A 19,363-nucleotide genomic window follows, 5' to 3' on the forward strand; every position below is an offset into this window, starting at 1 on the left:
TTCCTCCGTCGCTGCTGCCGTCGTCTTCTGGCCGTCGGCGGACTCTCCTCATTCCACCTCACTTGGAGGCTTTTGAAGATTGTCCGTGCGGCCGTCCGGACTGCTTCCCATGTACTGCGGCTGGCACACATTTCCGTGGCAAGGTTGTCCATCGTCAAGCGGGTGTGGCTCTGTTGCTGCATCTCGTGTTGTGCTCGGGCGAACCGTGGACAATGGAACATCACGTGGTCGACGTCTTCCACGTCATGCTCACACACCGGGCAGTTAGGCGAGCCCTCCAGGATACCTTTGTTGACGAAGTAGCTCCGCAGGAACCCGTGTCCCGTTAGGACTTGGGTAAGATAGAAATCTATTTCCCCGTGCTTGCGGCCAACCCATGAACTGATGTTCGGGATCAGCCTCCTTGTCTTCAAACCTGGCGAACTCTGCTGCTCTGCGCCGGCTGTCCACTGGCGTTGCCAGCGCTCCATGGTCTCTTCTCGCTGCCGCTTCCGTATGTCTGGTGCTGGACCTCCCCTCGCTGCCTTTTCGTCGTGGCAGCGGATGTCCTCCTCTAGGAGGAGAACTAACGGGATGGTGCTTGCAACCACGCAGGCGGCGTCGTATGAAACCGTTTGGAATGCGCTGGCCACTCGAAGCACTCCGGTGCGATGCGACCTCTGGACTGTGGTGCGGTGAGTGTTCCTCTGTAGAAGCTTCCGTCCCCACGCTGGCGCAGCGTAGCGGACAATGCTATTCCCGACGTTCACCAGGAGTCTCCTTCTGCTGCTTTTTGGGCCACACTTGTTCGGCATCAGGGCGGTCAAGACGTTCGTGATACGAGTCGCCTTGTTGCAAACCTCCTCTAGATGTCGACCGTGGTGCTGTTTGCGGCAGAGCTCAACCCCGAGGTACTTGAGCGTCTCCGTGGATTCGATCGTGTGTGTCCCCGCTCGTAGTTGGCCTATCTGCGGGGTGTGATGGGTGCAGAAGATCATGTAGCCGGTCTTGTGATGGGCCAGCTGCAATCCCACTCCTCCCATCCAACGCTCGATCGTCTCCAGGTTCCTCGTAGCAAGGGCGCTGATGTCCTGCGTGTCCCGTCCAACGAGGGTGAACGTCACGTCGTCAGCAAACCCGATGATGTCCGCACGCTTCCCGAACAGCTCCAGACGGAGAAGGTCGTCGTACATGACGTTCCACAGTGTTGGCCCTAGAACCGAACCCTGAGGCACGCCCGCCGACACTGGTAGCGAGACCAATTCTTCGTCCGTCTCGTAGTGGAGCGTGCGATTCTCGAAGTAGTTCCGCAGCATCGCCAGGAGGTACGGTGGCGTGTTCCTTCGCTGCAGAGCCTCTCCGATCGCTGTCCAGTTGGCCGTGTTGAAGGCGTTCTTCACGTCGATTGTCACCATCGCACACAGTCGGTCGCTCTTGCCCTTCTTGTCGAGCGCGATCTTTCCGTTGGCGAGCACCCTGTTGATGGCGTCCATCGTAGAGCGTCCCTTTCGAAATCCGTACTGGGCGTCAGACAGACCACCCGTCGCATCAAGATGCTCCGTGAGTCTGCGCTGAATGAGTCGCTCCAGTACTTTCCCGAGGACGCTCAGTAGGCAGATTGGCCGGTACGACGACGGTTCCCCGGGTGGTTTCCCCGTCTTGGAGAACAGCACTAACCGCTGCCTCTTCCATTCGTCCGGGAAGTAGCCTGTCCGGATGTAGTGCTGGAACGTTCTCCTGAAGACACCGGGAAAGGCCGTCATCGCCGCTATCAGGGCCACGTTCGGGATATTGTCGTCGCCCGGGGCTCGCTGCGGGTTGAGCGATTTTGCAATGCTCAACAGCTCCTCCTCGGTGACGGGATCCCGGTCGATGTCCTCTTCCGACAATCTGGCCGCTGTGGGCCACTCCATGGGCGGTCGCTCCGGAAAAAGTTCGCCGACGATGTGCTGGAGCTTCGCTGGGTCCCGTTCCATCGGTACGCGCGCTCCAGTCCACTGCTGCTTCCTGATCTTGTAACCCGGCCCGAATCCGTGGGGCCCTAGCTGTTCAGGTAGCTGTTCGCCGTACTCCCTCTTGCTTCGCTTGACCGCTTGCTCCAATGCTGCTCTGGCTGCTGTACAGGCCGGCCGTCGTTCCTCTCGCTGGTCGTCCGTCCGTGCTCTCCTGAGCCGTCTCCGCATCCCGATGTAGTTGCGGCGTAGCTGGGCAATCTCCTCGTTCCACCAGTACACCGATCGTCGTCTTCCTCGGGCCGCAGGCAATCTCGGCATCGTCGCGTCGCAGGCGGTTGTCATGGCCTGCGTCAGCTCGTCCGCCAAGAGGGTGTGGTTGTGGATGTCCAGCGAACCCATGACTTCAACGAAGAGGTCCATCGTTGCTTCTGCGTTCCATGCCCCACGCTCTTGACCAGGCGTTGACGTCACCGCCAATCACGGTGTCCCGGTTCCGCGGTATCACCGACGCAATCTCTGTCCATTTGCGCCGGAAATCCTCTACAGTCGAATCGGGACCCACTGGTGGTAGGTACACGGAGCCAGCCAACGTTACCCTTGACCTGCTCAAGAAATTTGGCTCGGACATCATCGATCACCCACCCTATAGTCCCGACGTGGCCCCAAGTGACTACCACATGTTCCCCGCCCTGAAAAAACATCTCGGAGGGAAGAAGTTTGAAAGTGACGCGGAGGTTCAGGTCAACACCTGGCTGCGGGAGGCGGAAGGAGAGTGGTATTCTGCCGGCATAGACAAGTTCATCGTGCGGATGCGCAAGGTGTTGGAATAAAAATGACGATTATGTAGAAAAGTAGCCAAGACCTTGGCCTTTCCAACGGTGTATCGCTTTTTGTAAATAAATGTCATTTTCTATTAAAAAAAAAATGGAGACCTTACTTTACTGCCAACCCTCGTACTTACTTATTTAATTTATCATTACTAGTCATTATGATTACTATCATTACTAAGAGAAAAAAGGATGGGATTCTTGATCCTAGCTATGAGATTTAAAAGGTACTGAATTTTGTAATCTTATAAATTCATCCGGAGATACTGCACTTCTTGCAGTGGATGTTCGCATCAACGCTGTACATGTTCGTAAAGCTATAAGAAAAAAAGTGACCTTTTGTTAGTCACGTTTGTCTACAAATGTTTGATTTTAGGCGATTATTCAGACAAAATTTATAATAAATTAGAAACAAACATTTTTTCAATACATATTTATGCTCACAATAAGCGGTTATTAAATGTTCTTTATACAATCGCCATCAAAAACATATAAAGCAGTAAGAAGGATGAGTTCGCCTTTTCCAAATTTTTTTAAATTCTCTTCAGATGAAAAACACAACGAGAAAAAGTAATCTATTCTTCTTTTGTAGATGATAGCTAAATATATTGATTAGAATATAACGTAGTATTACATCTTATTATTTATATTTCCAGATACCTGTCTGTCCAGAAAAGACAGTCCATCGGATGGAAAAACGGTCACGCATTCCAACTCTGAGTCTTAGCAACAATAATGACCATTCGCCAGACCAACAACCTGAACCAAGGTCTCGAATTCCGCGTTTGAGCTGGGGAACTGGGGAATAACCATGTGCTTCGCGTGACCCGGAATTTCAACCCCCCATAAATGCCGAAAGTCCCAACATTATGCACACAAACGAGCTGGAACCCGTTGCGTCTACCAGCAACCGTCAACCTGTAAGACGTTTACCGCGGCCACCAACGAGCATTGATCCTCTCTTTGCTGAAGCACTGAATAATTATAATACATTGTGCGAAAAAATAAATAAGAGGTTGGACAGCAATGTAGGGTCGGATTCTTTTTTATCATACTTAAAAGAAAACATGGATAAAAAGGTTCACTCGGAAAGGAACGAAATAGAACGTCAATTATTGTCCGTTTTAGATAATTTTAGGGATTTAGCTATAAGTGAGCAAACCATCGAAGAAGAGGAGCATTTAGAAGAGGAATATTTAGAATAATTAAAATAGGCCAACTTGTAAGTCAGATAAAAAGAACTATGACATATTAGCAAGGAAAAAGGGAAAAATAAACTTAATTAAGGTATCCTTAACTAATATATGATTAAAAGGCTAACTTTAGTAACTACATAAGAAAAAACTAACAAATAACTGAGAATGCATGTTAAATAATCCAAATTACAATCGAAAAAAAGAAGAAAAAACTAATTCCAAGCGAGTTCATGTGCAATATGGTTACGCATGGAAACAAGACCATTTGCTGGTCGTGTACAAATTGGGGCAAGTGGTGTTAAAGAACGATTTTCATGACGCGTGTCGTGATTGTCTGCTGTTTGTCACACTTCATCATGTGACGCAAACAGCGGAAAGTAGTAGTTTTCACTACTTCTTTTGCGACAGCCGGTTAAAGCATTATAGTGTTCCGGAAAATTCGGAACATGCTACTCAAAATTCCAAAAGTGTGTTCCACGATTATTCGTCCTTTGGACAGGCGGTAATTGAAAGTTCTTTCAATTGAACCCCGTGGATGATATCCTCCATAAGGCCGAATGCAGTACTTGGTTAAGGCAAATGCCTTGTCCGCTAATAGCATGTACGGCACACTTACGGAGTACGGGCATCGCAAAATCTCCGGTTCGGGCAAATTCATTTCACCTTTCTCGAACTTCTCGTGAATTCTCGAATTCCGAAAAATACCACCATCGGATACAGAACCTTTGGCACCAACATCAATATACAAAAAGTTATAATTAGCATCGACGATTGCCAAAAGAAAGATGCTGTGAAAATGTTTGTAGTTATAATAATCACTACCACCGTTATTGGGTGCTTGAATCCGCACTTGCTTCCCATCAATTGCTCCTATAGCGTGAGGAAAGCCTCTCTTTCGCTCAAACTCTCGCGATATAGCTAGCCATTCGTCCTTAGATGATGGTAACTGAAAACAAAATAAAATTAAGAATTAATTAGTTACTATCACTTTCATTTTCTCTTTAAGTTAGTTAGTACGATTCTAATTTGTATGAATCAATTCAGTTCGAGCCTGGCCACACAACAAGAGAGAGGGCGACCCAAAAAATATAACTTACAAAACCGCCAGCACTTGAGAATATCGATCACTAAAGCTACGCTTCCTAGTTTAGGTTCGATTGATTAATTAACCACGACTATTTAATTGGCCGGCCACGGTTACATTTGATGATCGTATACATTTACTATCGGCTAACCAACACAGCTTCCCAGAAATTTTTTATTTTTTAATGGAAAATATACCTTCATGTAGTCCTGCAGCGCCTCGTTCAGGTATTTGCACACCTTCGGAACTATGGTGGAAATAGACTGCTTTGACACCTAAAATAAACAAAATCAAAAATAATTCCACAATGTACACAGTATGTTAAAGGTTTATAATAAGGTTTACTCACGCGAAACAAATACTGCAATTTTGTATAATCCTCACCAGTTGCAAGATATCGTAACGTTATCATGCTCTTGCACAGATATTGGGCGACGTAAATGAGTATTTTGTTTTTGGATTTTTGGTCCGATGGTAGCAACCAACAAATCGAAGTCACACTTTCGCATTCTTATAAAATTGTCTAACAACTTCTGGCCGTCTCCGGCACGGTTGAAGAAAACCGGCCGCATCCAATATTCTCGGCCTTGGTGACGGTCGCATTCTTCTTTCACAGCGCTTATCATTATAAGCGAAGCATTAGCGAATTCCACAGCAATTTGCTCCATTTTTCACTTCAAACTTTAAGGAAAGATTTGTTTCGCAAACACACTCTCTTCACCAAAGCAATATAATTTAAAAAAACGTGTCAAAATACAGCATGCGCGCGAACGTGTTAACCGCAAAAAGAACTCGACTGTTATTCAAACACAAGAAATTTCTAGCAGAATAAAACGGAGCATCGTATTAGAGCGAGAGGTTTTGCGTCCACACTTGTTACGGTCCGATCAGTGTTGCCAAATCATCCTAAAACGCAATTTTATGTCAATTTGGTTGCCAGAAACGCCGATTTTCTGCTCAAAAACCATTCGAGCATATGTTACGCTTACAGTCTGGACTAGAGATGAGCGCTCCGGGCCGGAATCATGATTCCGATCCGATCCGATGCAGTACTGAGTCCGATCCAATCCATAAAAGTGATTCCAATTGAGTCCGAGTGATCCGGTTTCAATCAATATGCTAATAGTTCAGGAAATTACTTTATAGTGAGAACGCTTTCGATCAGAGTTATAATAAGCTAAAAAGGGATTAAAATGCATTGAAAACATGTGAAAACGACAAGAAAACCATAAGACATTTTTTAAAATCACTGGAACTACTGGACTTTTTTTAAATAACAAAACTGAAGATCATGCGATTTAGCACAACTACTCCTATAAAGTTGATTTAAAGATAATTTATAACATAAACCTCGAAGAAAACTGATGGATCTCGCATACTGCCAAAACTGCTTAGCAAACATACTCAACAATACAAAAAAATGTCAAATTAACCCAAGAAAATATTGCTGAAATTAGTTTGGCGAACTAAAATTCGTTCAATTTTGATTATAAATCACTGAGACTTTTTTTAATTACATGGAAATTTTTGCCACTTGGAAAGAATTTTAAAATTTTTTGCTCATCCCCCTTAAAAACCGTTTATTTTCATATAAAACATTAATAAAATCGATAATTACCGACAATAAGTAAAACGCAATAATAACAGTCAAAGTAAAATAACGACAGAACGCCGCAAAGCAACGCACACATGATAGATCCGGCGATCCGGATCAGCTGGAGTTTTCATAGTGAGAATAATTCCACTAGGTCCGGCTGTTTTGAGTCCGGCTTTTGTATGAAGATCCGGAGCAGCCGGAGTTTCTATAGTAAGAATGGTTCCGGTAGGTCCGGATTTCTTGAGTCCGGATCATCCAATTTTGTATGAAATTTCGTGGATCAGTCGGAGCGCCTATAGTGAGAATGTTTCCCATTTGAGGTGAACTAGGTGAGAGCACACACAATTTGAGAGCATAAGCGGAGAGCAAGGAAGAAACGATCTCATGGTCCTCCTGTTGCTCAACCTGAAGTGTATACCTTTCCTGTTTGCACACGTATGTTAAAGCACGCCGAGCGGCCGTTTCATACACACGTGTCAGACTATTTGCGCTCAAAATTGTTTGTTCTCGTTCGTCTCTCTCGTAAGCTCTCTCCTTTTTTATTAATTCTTAACACGTTGATTATGCGCATTGGGGTGTTAGTATTTTTGCTACAAGATCAAAAATATATTCAATAAATTTGCGTTAGATTCTTGCTTCCATTAACAAATTTACGCTTTACAAGCTAATTTATATCTGTAATAAAAAGAAACAAACATTTTATTGATCGATTAAAGAATGTTAAGTGTTAAATAATCACACAAATGCTCCTGTTACAATTACTACTCAATGGAATGTTACAACTGCCCACTATAGATTTCACAGGGAACATTAGATATCATAAAAGTTCTTGAAGTGTTAGGTTACTTTACTAATTCGGTCCATTGCACTGCATTGTTTTGCATTGCATTGTTTTGCTAGGTTATGCTGTTGATAACCATGGTGAGTTTATTGACAAATATTTGTTTCAGTATTATGTCGCCATGTTTGTATTTTTTCTATAAAACTTAAGTATGGAATAGCATATTGGTATAAGTAATGGGGCGCAAAAGCCGCAAAGCCTGAAATTAAAATCCGGAGCGTGCTCCGGCCCCGGAGCATACCGGATTAATCCGATCCGGCAAAAAGTCGGATCAACCCATCCCTAGTTAATACGCATTGCATTACTGCGATGCAAACACACCACATCCAGTTACCAAACCAAACCAAAGTCATCAACCAAGAGGACAAATGCGCACGTCTAGGAGAAGGCTTGGACAGATCACGATGTCCCACAAGCTTAAAGATAAAATCTTCGATGATCCAACATTTCGTTACAAACCCCAAAAACGTTTCTACCTGCCTAGCTACCTACCTTTATTTTATCAGCTATCTCTTCGTTCTATCGATCGATTGAACTTCTCTAACTATCTATTGACCTATCTATCTATCAATCTATCTATCTATCTACCTATCTATAAATCTATCGATCTATTTATCTATGTATCTATCTATCTATCTATCTATCAATATATCTATCTTTCTATCTACCTATCTATCTATCTATCTTTCTATCTACCTATCTATCTATATATCTATCTATCTATCTATCTACATATCTACCTATCTATCTATCTATCTATCTACCTATCTATCTATCTATTTATCTATCTATCTACCTATCTATCTATCTATCTATCTACCTATCTGTCTATCTATTTATCTATCTATCTACCTATCTATCTATCTATCTACATATCTACCTTTCTATCTATCTGTCTATCTATCTATCTATCTATCTATCTATCTATCTATCTTTCTATCTATCTATCTATCTATCTATCTATCTATCTATCTATCTATCTATCTATCTATCTATCTATCTACCTATCTATCTATCTACCTATCTATCTATCTATTTATCTATCTATCTACATATCTACCTATCTATCTATCTACATATCTACCTATCTATCTATCTGTCTATCTATCAATCTATCTAGCTATTCTTTTATGTAACTAACTTCATAACAACCTGTTAAACCTAATTAACGTAAATAGTGATTAGATAGGTTAATGCAAAAAGGAAATTTAATCCCATGTTTAATGGGGTTGGATCATCGAGGTGCGGATCATCCATGCGGTTAAAAGGGTCGGCTACGAACTGGGCACCGATGTACCGGAATCGCGATGAAAGTGTCTGTAAATAAAACCATAACATTGAATTAGAATCTTTTAACCATTCCATGGAAGTATCAAAACTTACCACTTGTTACCTCCCGTATTAAATAAGGCTGTTCACGCGGCCACAGAAAGTTCCTACAACATAAAACTATGAGCAAATTTAAAATTTAGCGTGAACAACCAATTGGAAATATTGTTATTAGTTTGTTAGTGTTTTAGTTGAAATAGTATGGATAAATTTGTAGGTAGTGATGGAGGAATTAATTAAAAAGTTAGTTAGTTAAAAGTTGAGTGATTAGTCAAGAATGAAAGTATGAAGAAGAGGAAGAAAGGCAATAGTATTGGGAGCAGGACGTGGAAGTGGTTGTGTGGAATTAGGATTAAGGCAGTGGGTAGGTAACCGGACTGCAACCAGCTTGCACCTGATTTCAGTCCATGGCACTTCCACCATTCGCGACGGAGCATTCTCTTGCACCTCATATATGTGCAGAGCAGCGGACGACAATGGAGGAAAAGCATTGTCGTCCGCTGATACGTTAAAATGCTCCGCCACTGACAAAAACCGGACTCCAACAACGGAGATGGGAAGCGCAGAAGATTTCTTTGCTTCTAAAAATTTAACAATGCCGTTGTCTTTGGTTAAAAACCATTGATCCTTAAAAGTTGGCATTAAGGCAAAATCGGCGGTCACGTGTACACCATCACCATTTACCTTTAATCTAGGATATTGTGGAGCAATTACGTTAACAGCCCGATCGACGCGTGCAAGTTCGTCTGATCGGGCTGCCACTTGCTGCGCACATTTGGTGCCCGAACGGACCCAGCGTTTAATCAATTGCAAATGATTTTCGAAGGGATACGCTGAGAACCCATCGAGCGGTCCATACAACGCTACCTCTCCATACACGTGTTGGAGATTGTGGATATTGCTCGTCAAGTAGGCACGACCATATATCGAACCAAACTCCTTCACGAATAAGCGAAGGAATTTGTCTGCCAGAGGCCAAAGGCGCTGGTGTGCCAATGAAGAAAATATTGTCACACCGCAGAAGTAGAGTAGGAAGTGACGATATGTGCGATAATTCATAAAGTCCTTCATGACCACAATACTAACATAATGTAGGAAGGACCGCAATTCCGTTCCCTTCCAAAAGGCGACGTGTTTTAGGTGCCGCATACGCCGATGCACCTCCGAAGGAAGCTGTATGCTTAACAAAAAACGCGATGCAATTACCTTCGTTCGAGTGGACCACTTTTCACAAACCCCTGGATAGTCTCCATCCAACATACCCCGCAAAATTATCCGGGTTCCACCCAATTCAATTAGGTGTAGACGATCGCTGGAGACAACACCTTTGATCATATCAAAATTGTCTAAATTTTCCAATGGTGATCGCCAAGACTTATGATGGTCCTTACACACTCGACTACGAAACCCTGCGTCCGTTCGCAGGGGAGCATCGACGGTATCAAAAATCATTTTTTTACGATCGCTTAAGTATTCGCCAACAGCAGAACACTTCATACAACCGTGATATCCGTTGTAGCTCGTTGTTGCTGTAAGTAAAATCGAAAAATTCATTAATAGTGTATCTTATTATTGCTCTATTATAAATAGTAAATTAAATTAGTAAAACATTTTAAAAATCTTACCCTTTAAAAGTGCTCGAGCTGGCGAATCAGCGATAAAAGCGCGAACTCCAAATTGCACCGTTTTATCGCCGATTACCAAGCCTTCTCGCTGAATCAGATTCAGCTCATCTATAAACGGCCGAAGAAACGGGATGATGCTTTCCGGCTTTGATGGACCACTAAATGTAGCAACTACCATCACCGGCAGCTTTGGCAACTCTACCACTCGCACGAGTATTGGCCAAAGCTGGGTTGGCCCACTGTGGTGAAGTGGTAGCCCGTCGATTGACACGTCTAATGAAAAAGGTGTCACTTCGGGATTGACGTTCCTGTAATCAAATCATATACGAAAATGAGTCTTCTATGTTGTGTACAAATTGGATCATTAAATACTTACTGCAAATGCTGGGTCAGGACCATACCAAAAATCGCCACCAGGAATGGGAGTTACAATCTTCCCAAACCCCAGTGGGTATCTTTACAAGCGTCCGCGCATCTTTGGGAAGATTTAAATTCAGCTTCTTCCGTAGGATCGCCAGCATCATGTTGACCGTCGAACGGGGGAGCTGATGCGATACAGCAAGGTATCTCAGGCAGTCAATTAAAGACATGTCATCGAATATGTCGAACGCATCGTCCCAACCGACCGCATCATCTTCAAAATCGGCACAGTCGTCCCCGTCCGAATACATGTCCACCTGGTCGGTATCTATACTAATGTTAGTAATATTATTATACCCTCCACCATTATTGAAATTAAAATCCATGCAATTTTGTCCCCCGTGCCCTGCGTTGCTGGTTCCTGGTCGTGGTCCTTCAATTGCTGCGCTGGTGTCAGGTATGGGTGATGCTGCGATTAAATCTAAAAGAAGAACATGAAATATTCAATCTCGTTACAATAGTATCTTATGTATAGTACAAAATAACATGACCAAGCGTACGAGCTTTTCATTCTGTTAACGCTTGCACTCGCGATTATACTATCCGGGCGTGTAAGAAACGATTACGTTAGTTTCTTTTTACGACTACGTGATCGTTACGCAGAAGCACTATAAATATTTTTGCGCTTTAATTAATTATAACGTAAATTAAATTGTTTTTCTATTACGATCTCAAAGCGTTTTGTTGCCGTAAGCTTCATACTTACAATTCGTCCATGGTCTCTTACTGATAAAATTCTTTCATTAAGAGACAGAGCGTGAGTTTTTGATTAAGTTCTGTTTGAACTATTCACTCCATTACAGCCATGTTAGTTTGTTTTTAGCATTTTAGTTCGGTTTTTGCATTAGCAGATTAAATTATCGAACAACTATTTATTATTCACCAGTTAAATACTCAGTTAATAACTCACAATTTCATTAATTTTATTCCACACAAAATTAATTAACACACTTTCTGATGGGTAACACTATATTGTAGAGATAACATCATCCTTGTTATGTTCAGGATTTCACCCTTGCGTGCACTCCGTCTTTTTTAAACTGGGATTTGGAACCGGACCTGCAATGTAGCAAAGCCGCAACCGCTGCACCACCTGCGTAACATTATATTATCACATAGTTGTGTTTTTTTAATTTAGTAAATGTCCTGGCATGTCATTTCTGACTTGTCAGAATCAAAGGTAGTACGATAGGCACAGCCCAGCGTACGAGATTACAGCACGGATGGAAATTGGTTTTGCTATCGTTTGAAGACGAGCGGCACTATCATCTACATCAGTGATCTCCAACCTATAGTCCGCGGACTACTGGAGTTCCGTGGCACAAGTAAAAATGGTCCGGGAAAAAAAATCTTTGGTCCTTGAACCGATCGCTATCACTTTAAACTCTATGCCAAACAAATTTGTTTGGTGGATATAATGTGCATAGACACATATATTTATTCTACTGAACAGTTAATCGTATGCTAATTAGACACTTTAATTAATCTTTTGCCATTATTATTGGCAACCCCAGCCTCATAGCCTGCGCGTGCGGGCCGCAATTGCAATTTATTAATAAATATTGGTTAAACCAAAGTGGTCCGCGGCACTAATAAGTTTGGAGAGCACTGATCCACACCACCGGGGCCACCTCCCGATGGCCTTGCATTTAAAAATTTGAATAATTTGTTATCTTATATCAAAATAAGATAACAAATTATTCAAATTTTTAAATGCAAGGCCATCGGGAGGTGGCCCCGGTGGTGTGGATCAGTGCTCTCCAAACTTATTAGTGCCGCGGACCACTTTGGTTTAACCAATATTTATTAATAAATTGCAATTGCGGCCCGCACGCGCAGGCTATGAGGCTGGGGTTGCCAATAATAATGGCAAAAGATTAATTAAAGTGTCTAATTAGCATACGATTAACTGTTCAGTAGAATAAATATATGTGTCTATGCACATTATATCCACCAAACAAATTTGTTTGGCATAGAGTTTAAAGTGATAGCGATCGGTTCAAGGACCAAAGATTTTTTTTCCCGGACCATTTTTACTTGTGCCACGGAACTCCAGTAGTCCGCGGACTATAGGTTGGAGATCACTGATGTAGATGATAGTGCCGCTCGTCTTCAAACGATAGCAAAACCAATTTCCATCCGTGCTGTAATCTCGTACGCTGGGCTGTGCCTATCGTACTACCTTTGATTCTGACAAGTCAGAAATGACATGCCAGGACATTTACTAAATTAAAAAAACACAACTATGTGATAATATAATGTTACGCAGGTGGTGCAGCGGTTGCGGCTTTGCTACATTGCAGGTCCGGTTCCAAATCCCAGTTTAAAAAAGACGGAGTGCACGCAAGGGTGAAATCCTGAACATAACAAGGATGATGTTATCTCTACAATATAGTGTTACCCATCAGAAAGTGTGTTAATTAATTTTGTGTGGAATAAAATTAATGAAATTGTGAGTTATTAACTGAGTATTTAACTGGTGAATAATAAATAGTTGTTCGATAATTTAATCTGCTAATGCAAAAACCGAACTAAAATGCTAAAAACAAACTAACATGGCTGTAATGGAGTGAATAGTTCAAACAGAACTTAATCAAAAACTCACGCTCTGTCTCTTAATGAAAGAATTTTATCAGTAAGAGACCATGGACGAATTGTAAGTATGAAGCTTACGGCAACAAAACGCTTTGAGATCGTAATAGAAAAACAATTTAATTTACGTTATAATTAATTAAAGCGCAAAAATATTTATAGTGCTTCTGCGTAACGATCACGTAGTCGTAAAAAGAAACTAACGTAATCGTTTCTTACACGCCCGGATAGTATAATCGCGAGTGCAAGCGTTAACAGAATGAAAAGCTCGTACGCTTGGTCATGTTATTTTGTACTATACATAAGATACTATTGTAACGAGATTGAATATTTCATGTTCTTCTTTTAGATTTAATCGCAGCATCACCCATACCTGACACCAGCGCAGCAATTGAAGGACCACGACCAGGAACCAGCAACGCAGGGCACGGGGGACAAAATTGCATGGATTTTAATTTCAATAATGGTGGAGGGTATAATAATATTACTAACATTAGTATAGATACCGACCAGGTGGACATGTATTCGGACGGGGACGACTGTGCCGATTTTGAAGATGATGCGGTCGGTTGGGACGATGCGTTCGACATATTCGATGACATGTCTTTAATTGACTGCCTGAGATACCTTGCTGTATCGCATCAGCTCCCCCGTTCGACGGTCAACATGATGCTGGCGATCCTACGGAAGAAGCTGAATTTAAATCTTCCCAAAGATGCGCGGACGCTTGTAAAGATACCCACTGGGGTTTGGGAAGATTGTAACTCCCATTCCTGGTGGCGATTTTTGGTATGGTCCTGACCCAGCATTTGCAGTAAGTATTTAATGATCCAATTTGTACACAACATAGAAAACTCATTTTCGTATATGATTTGATTACAGGAACGTCAATCCCGAAGTGACACCTTTTTCATTAGACGTGTCAATCGACGGGCTACCACTTCACCACAGTGGGCCAACCCAGCTTTGGCCAATACTCGTGCGAGTGGTAGAGTTGCCAAAGCTGCCGGTGATGGTAGTTGCTACATTTAGTGGTCCATAGTGGTTTAGTGGTAGTGGTCCAAATATATATATATATATACATGTAAGAAGGAGAAGAGGACGAAAGCGAGGAGAGAAAAAGAAATGGGGAGGCGAATAGACATTAAGAGAGAATTGAAAAATGTAACCAGTAGCGATTTGAACGTGAATAAAGTAACAACCAAATTTCTAACTCTTACATTTGGGGGCTCAACCCGGGGATTATGTTCCGATCATCACTTTTAAGAAGTGAGTGATATTATAATGCTGAGTGCAATATTGTAATATCTGCGTACGATTCTATTATAGCTGAGTGCAATAATATAATAGTTGAGTGCAAAACTATTCGCTGAGTGCGAAACTATTCGCTGTGTGCGAAACCATAGGCTGAGTGCAAAACTATTCGCTGAGTGCGAATATAAAACGTGTGCGTGCGTGTGAAAATATAATGGCAGAAGAACGTATTCTGTCCATGGTAGAGGAGTTTACCCGTGCCGGTTTAGTGAAACGGTGTGCGGCTGAAGGACTATCAGCAACGGGTACGAAAGAGGACATGGCGCGTCTTCTGGTGGAAAATGAGCTTAAGCAGTCCCCGATCGATCAGTCTACAGCTATTCCTTTTCTGGACGCACTGCATGAGGAATCCGAGTTTGGAGTGGAACCGCTTCCCAAATTCGATGCAGCAGTCTCGTTTCCATACTCTTTTAGAGACGTGGAGGAAGGGATTGAAGCGTACAGCGCAGATGGCTCAAGGGACTTAAACGCATGGTTTGCGGTTTTTGATGAAATTGCGAGCTTAGCGCGCTGGTCCGATGGGCACAAATTCATTATGTGCCGGAAGAAATTGACCGGTGTGGCCAAGAGTTTTCTCGCAACCTCTCGGCTACGGCGGCGCTGATGCACACACTGTGAAACACTGAAACACTAACACACACTATGTAGAGTGCACTAGGTGCTGATCGCAGCAGCGAAAACGTTGTATTGCTTTTTTCGGGGTTTGACGACCCTGTCCGTACGCACTCAATTCCGCTCAGTGTGCGTGTGTGTCTTTCGCCCGTAACGACGCGGCGCGTGCGCTATCGATCGCTGTGCTGTTTTTTGTGTTCCGTATTAGGTACGCGTGGCACTTTACCCTACTACGCCCTACTGCACGTGGTAGCCCTACTCGAAAACGCACACGTTCGAACGCGGGACTGTATGCGGACGCGTAACTTTTTATTTTTTACCGTATACACAAGAACTCACGCGTATATTCTTTAATTCGGGGTCACCAGTTTTAGCTTCGTGGCGAGTATTTACTCGTTTTATTGCTAATTTATAATTACTTTTCGGTGGGCACATGCGGTGCGTAGTGGTTTCGATCGTAACGACGTGCTGGACGTTGGCAAAGGCAGAGAGCGAGATTAAGCTCGCCAACGCTTTTATATTCTGGTGCGAACGTGCACCACGCACCGTGCACCGTGCTGTCCTATTCTTATATTATTCCTTGCCCTGTCTCCTTATACCCAAGGATCTTTTCTCCTGTTACGTCTTGTTTGCGCCAGGTGGCGTCCTGGTCGCTACACACTTTTCGCACTGAACCGTGTCTGCCGCGGTGTTTTTGCAATCACGCGCAGCAATCCCATGCTTATAAGGTTGGGAGTTGCCACACCTGATCGCTTGCGTCAATTGATCTTCATTTTCGGGACTTTTTCTTCGTGCAAAGTTTTTCCATTGGCTGAAAAGATTTGCATTTGGGTTAAGAAAAGGTGAGTAGAGTGTTACATATGAAGGATATCATTTCGGATGGCGGTTCTTACGGCAGCTGTTTTTTAGAAAGCCACTTCATCCACGTTAAGGTCTTTCGTCATGATAAAATATAGGTTAAGACGTGCACGCGGGTATGCTTAAAATTACTTTACTCATGACACCCGTCATAACACCCTCGATCCTGAAACCAAGCAGCATCTCACGGGATGCAGATACTTATCTGTGAGAGCCGCAGTGAAGCTTCTATTATGATGTGAAAACGATGATGCCTAGGGGTGAAACGATGATTATTTGGGGTATTGGTCGTGGTTGTCCTTCCAACCTTTTCGAACGATGTAAAGCGTGAGGACTCGCTTCACTTTTTTTCCTTTTGTTCCTGTGGCTTTCGTTGGCAGGTATTATTGTTAAATTTACTGCTTTCCAATATTCCTTCTTCCTTTTTGGTATTTATGCACGTAACAAAACATTTAAACATATTACATAACGTAATAGACTTTATTGCTTTTTGACTATTGTTGTTGGAATTAATCTCCCATATTCATTTAAAATGAATCCCGTGCTATTGTCGCGTATCGCTTATTGTCTACATATTTTCTACATTTTTCATCTTTCCTTAAACCTATTAAATTAGGGTGATGTAAATCAGGTGGAAGAAGAAGCAGCGGTGCCACCGAAACATCACAGCATAGTGCAGAATGAGAGTTGCCGAGAACTAAATCAAGATAATTACTTCCATTATTAATCGCACCACTGAGCGGATAAAGTTCCTTAGGTGTAAAATGTCACAGAAACCAGAACTGGAACTGGATCCATCGTTGAGGTAGTACGATCGGTGTGGTAGTAGAAGGAATGAACTGCGGCAGTTGTAGAATTTGCGTATTTATACTACTTGATTTGTCCCTTCATCTGTTACTACTACTAGGGGCACCTACAAAACAGACCAACTGTGGCCAAAGCGTTCGTTGAAGAATTGATGATTCTTGGTTCTTAATCGGTGTAACTATTAGATATCTTAGAATTATGGGTATAATTACGATGTCCATGTAAACCTTTTCGAACGGACTTAGTGAGGTGGTCTTTATTTTCATCGGTATTATATTATATCGCCCAATCTTGTTGTGCTGACACGATTTGCATCCTCTTACATATCTTTCTATATTTTTATATCCCACATGTCCTCCTAAAGCAGCGTCGCTAAGTTCTTGTAGTACTATTTTGACCTCGTTTTTATCGATTTGAATTCTCTCAGAATCCGACTCATAGTTTTTGAATTTACTCTTGGTTAGTTGTTTCATTCTTCCAAAATTTTTACTTCTCTTTATTTCCTTTTCGCTTGCTTCGTTCTCCACGTATATGTTTAATAATTCCCCTCAGTGATCCTCTTGTGGGGTATTCTTCATATTCTTTTCTACTATGTCTTCTTTTTATTAGTTTTCTTTTGTTGACGTGTAACTACTGCTACTGTATTATTTTCATTTCTTGTATATTATATTTTCCTATGTTTCTCCTTTGGAAGGCGTGATAAGAAATCAGCAACTACATTCTCTTTCCCTGCTTGTATCTTTTCTCACACTCTAAACTTTGTAATCTTTGTAATCTTTTTAACGGGGAGGGAATCTTCAAAAGACGAACACGTAAGAGGAGGGTGGATACGGTTGCCATAAGCGTTTGTAAACCACCGTCCATTTGGTGAACAGTGCGGGATTCACCAGGCCCGCTAATTCCGGGGGAAGGAATTACCGTCCTGGCGCGACTAACTTCGCCTAGTCTCACGAACGACGACGCTCTAGTCGAATGGTTTTTGAGCGTCGTGAGTTACTTTTGCCAGATGGGGACCAGGTTGACGAGTGCGTGGTGTAGAAACCGATCTCAGGAGGCTTAAACCATCACGGATCTCAGCAACAATCGGCTCCATAAGCTTTCCCATGGCAGCCACAGCCGAGGCAAGAGCAGTTTGGACACCGGCCCGCATGCCCAGTTCCTTAACGGAACGGCAGCGCGGGTTCTTAAGGATGTTTGTGCATCCGACGCAGCTCCAGTGCAGGTCGATGTGATTCAGGACCGCATCAATCAGTTCAGTGGGCAGCTTACAGCATCCGCGATGGAAAGTGGCATCACAGTATGCGCAAGTTATGATGCTGTCGGTAGCACCAAGCGAAACAGCACAAGAGTGGCAGATGTCGGCCATCGCGCTATTCGCTACGGTGATAAATACTATTTGTATTTGTTATCGGCGTGCCAGACTGCGTCATGTTAGCGTCTGTCCCAACCTATATTGTTGTATTTTGAAAAGGTTCAGTTCTTTATTTTCAATTAAAAGATATCGGTAATTAACGCATGGAACACAACTGTTCCAACGCATGGAACAACTAAGGAGATAATAATACATTTTTCTTTGTTAACTCCGATCGCTTGACCGCTGCGCAATACTCAACTGACAGCAGGTTGGATCGCTTGAGGTTCGAATGACGTTTGAGGTGGAACTGTCATACATAACAATCAACACGTTTAGTTTAGGTTATCGAGATGATGATCACCTTTAGTTTGCCTTCAGCGAGCACACGCGGTGCGTAGTGGAAATCGTGCGTAGTGACGTGCTTGACGTTGGCAGGAGCAGAGAGCGGGATTAAACACGCCAACACTTTTATATCCTGGTGCAACGTGCACCCCTAGCTGTCCTATTCAATTCTGTTTCTGTCCCTGTCTCCTAATTCCCAAGGATCATTTACTCCTGCTACGCCTATTTGCGCCAGGTGGCGTCCTGGTCGCTACAGTATTCCACCCTTAGAGCGGTGTTATCGATAACGCAGCGGAGTATGTATTCTTCGGTTGGACCTGGTAACACCGGTCGATATATCGTGTCCTCTTCGTCGCAGGATAGATGGTGGTGGAACTGATATAACAGGCGGTTCCGGTGACTGGGATAACCGTGCACCCGTCGGATGCGCGGCGCGAGACTGCTTTGTTGGCGAAGCGCTAGGCGTGTTTGTCCGATGTCTATGGCTCGTTTGCGGTTGCTCAGGTAGTAGCCGTTGGGTTGTCGGGAACGCCTGCACCGGATCCGTTGGTGGTGTTTCCCGTGGCGGTAGAAGCAGGGCCGCCGTATCCTCAAAAGTATAGGCCGGTTTCAGTCGGTCGACGGATACTAG

The 19,363-nt window shown here is 43.2% G+C and overlaps 1 protein-coding gene and 2 pseudogenes across 1 annotated transcript; 1 reads left to right on the plus strand and 2 right to left on the minus strand.

Annotated features, from left to right (window-relative positions):
* Nucleotides 1–9,075: 9,075 nt before the first annotated feature.
* LOC128309221 (uncharacterized) lies at nt 9,076–10,068 on the minus strand. Its single transcript, XM_053045600.1, has one exon. The coding sequence runs from the start codon at nt 10,066–10,068 to the stop codon at nt 9,076–9,078; it is 993 nt and encodes a 330-aa protein (XP_052901560.1).
* A 563-nt stretch (nt 10,069–10,631) lies between these two features.
* On the minus strand, nt 10,632–11,570 carry LOC128309184 (uncharacterized; annotated as a pseudogene).
* A 1,928-nt stretch (nt 11,571–13,498) lies between these two features.
* LOC128309185 (uncharacterized) lies at nt 13,499–14,437 on the plus strand (annotated as a pseudogene).
* The last annotated feature ends 4,926 nt before the right edge of the window (nt 14,438–19,363 follow it).

This window comes from Anopheles moucheti, unplaced genomic scaffold (genome assembly GCF_943734755.1).
Source record: "Anopheles moucheti unplaced genomic scaffold, idAnoMoucSN_F20_07 scaffold_24_ctg1, whole genome shotgun sequence".
Lineage (NCBI taxonomy): Eukaryota > Metazoa > Arthropoda > Insecta > Diptera > Culicidae > Anopheles > Anopheles moucheti.